This window comes from Nannospalax galili, unplaced genomic scaffold (genome assembly GCF_000622305.1).
Source record: "Nannospalax galili isolate Female #2095 unplaced genomic scaffold, S.galili_v1.0 scaffold1225, whole genome shotgun sequence".
NCBI classification, from domain to species: domain Eukaryota; kingdom Metazoa; phylum Chordata; class Mammalia; order Rodentia; family Spalacidae; genus Nannospalax; species Nannospalax galili.
Window position 1 is genome coordinate 285,486 of NW_008352717.1, and position 2,275 is coordinate 287,760.

Here is a 2,275-nt window from a genome sequence, read left to right on the forward strand (position 1 = left end):
TAACATTCATTCATGTGTGAGTGGTCATGCATTCATCCCAGGGCTCATGTGTGGAGGTCAGAGGACAACTTGGAATCACTTCTCACCTTCCACCATGTGGGTCCTGGGAGTCGAACTCAGATTCTCAAGGCTGGTAACAAGCACCTTTACCCAATGAGCCATCTCGCTGTCCTCCAGAAATCAGATTACTTAGGGAAGGCTGTTAGTCTCCTGGCCTGGTTAGTAGTAATAGGCATTTATTGAGTGCTGGTTTTGTAGCTGGCACTGTACTGAGGGTTTAATATGCACTGCCTTGTTTAGCCTTAATGACAGCATGGTGAGGTTGGGACAAGAGACTCCGAGAGGTTAAGTAACCCGAGTGAGGCAGCACAGCTAGAATCCCAGGAATGATTTGAATTCAGGCCTGTGGCACAGGGCACCCTCCCAACTCTGGTTGGCCTGGAACTCACAGAGATTCACTACCTCTATCTCTTCCCCTGCCCCTACCCCATGCTGGGATCAAAGGTGTATGCCATCACACCCAGCTCTCATGCTGTTTTGACTTCAGGTGGATCCCAGCCTCAATACCTCTTGTGATCATCTCTGACAGCCTAGCCCCCGGGCCCAAGGATGGCAGAGACAAAAGACCTTGCTCAGCTTCGGCGGCTCAATCTAGAGCTCCTGAGGCAGCTGTGGGCTGGGCAGGATGCCGTGCGTCGGTCTGTGGCAAGGGCAGCCTCAAAGGTGGGTGTCCAGGGTTGAAGAGGGGCTCCTCACAGGACCATGCCCAAGACCCAGGATCATCTTATCCAATGTACCTATTTCGCTGATAGTGTAAAACTGAGGCCTTGGGAGGCAGAGACAGGACTGGGGCACTGCTGAGGCTGGAGGAAGATAAAGACCAAGATTCCTGGTGTCCAGAGCAGGTTGCAGTGAGTGGGCAGTGGCCAGGAGGCCACTTGGGTGACCTCGCCTGTCTTCTCCAGTCAAACCTGGATTCTAGTTGCCACTTCGAGTCAGAGACTCCACCTTCCTCAGAGACAACACCTTCCCTAAAGACACCACCGTTCCCAGAGTCTTCCTCCACCTCCTCCAGGGCCTCCAGCTCACAGGACAAAAGTCATATGTGCGACCCACTGGACAGCCATCAAGGCAACACCCATGATACATCCTGGTGTGGCAGGGCCAGTTCCAGTGTGGACTCTCTCCCACCTGTCACATACCAACACCCAGAGCCTCTGGGTGGACAGAGACCCCACTCAGCACCCTCGCCACCTATTGAAGGTCTGAAGGAACCTGTGCCTTCAGGGGGAGCAAAAGATCTGGGGCCCCAGGAAACAGAGGGCCTAAGGTCTTCCCTGTCACGACAAAGAAAGGCATCCAAGGTAAGTCAGACTGGGTAGCCACTGATAGGGAGCTTCCTTGAGCCTCAGTTTCCTTATGTGACAAACGTGCTCCTAGATAAGCCTCCTTTGTAGAGGGTGAGCCTTCTAGAAGGTCTAGTGTTGTGGGTCCAGTGATTGCTTTTAGTTCTTAGATGATGTGTTGTACAGATGGGAAGACTGAGGCTTGGAGCCCAGGTGTGTTCAAAGCCACACTTAAAGTTGGATGAAACTTAACTTCTTGTTTCTGAGCTTTGAGCTGAGGCTGAGGCCAAACTGGAGTTTAAGTCAAGGCAGCCTGTTGTTCCCCTGAAGTGGGGCCTTCTCTGGGTCAGGCCTGCTGACCTAGCCCTTGTCCTCCTGGTCTCCCTCCACAGCCCAGAGTGACCTTCTTCCAGGAGTCGATGATGCCTGAGAGCAGCTGGCGCCTCTGGCCATACCTGGGCTACGATTGGATTGCAGGTGAGGGATGGGGTTGGTCTGATCACAGCTTGGGCACACATGATGCTTCTGTTGAATCAGTGAGTTAGGAATGCTCTGGTTTTGTTGTTTTACTTGTTTTTTTCCTTTCTAATTTTATTTATTGGTTTTATTTTATGTGTATGAGTGTATTGCCTACATGTATGTGAGTGAACTCGTGTCGTGCAATGCTGCAGTGGTCAGAAGAAGGCTTCAGATTTCCCTGGAACTGGAGTTAAGGATGGTTCTTAGCCACCATGTGGGTGCTGGGAACCGAACCTGGGTCCTCTGCAAGAGCAGTCAGTGCTCTTAACCACTGAGCCATCTCTCCAGCCCCTGTTGTTCTACTTTTAAAAACTTATTTTATGCCAGGCATGGTGGTGCATGCCTTTAATCCCAGCACTTGGGAGGCAAAGGCAGGTGGATCTCTGAGCTCAAGGCCAGCCTGGTCTATA

The 2,275-nt window shown here is 51.8% G+C and overlaps 1 protein-coding gene across 5 annotated transcripts in view; it reads left to right on the plus strand.

Moving 5' to 3' along the window:
* Positions 1-10: 10 nt before the first annotated feature.
* Miip (migration and invasion inhibitory protein) overlaps positions 11-2,275 on the plus strand; it is an 8,754-nt gene continuing 6,489 nt past the window's right edge. For 3 of the 5 annotated variants that reach the window (XM_029554492.1, XM_029554493.1, XM_029554494.1), the window contains exons 1-3: positions 11-723; positions 813-1,364; positions 1,739-1,823. In XM_029554492.1, coding sequence (XP_029410352.1) covers positions 610-723; positions 813-1,364; positions 1,739-1,823 — 751 coding nt within the window. In that variant the 5' untranslated portion in view covers positions 11-609. The remainder of the gene's footprint in view (positions 724-812; positions 1,365-1,738; positions 1,824-2,275) is intronic. The other 2 variants (XM_029554495.1, XM_008849942.3) reach the window with 2 other exon arrangements.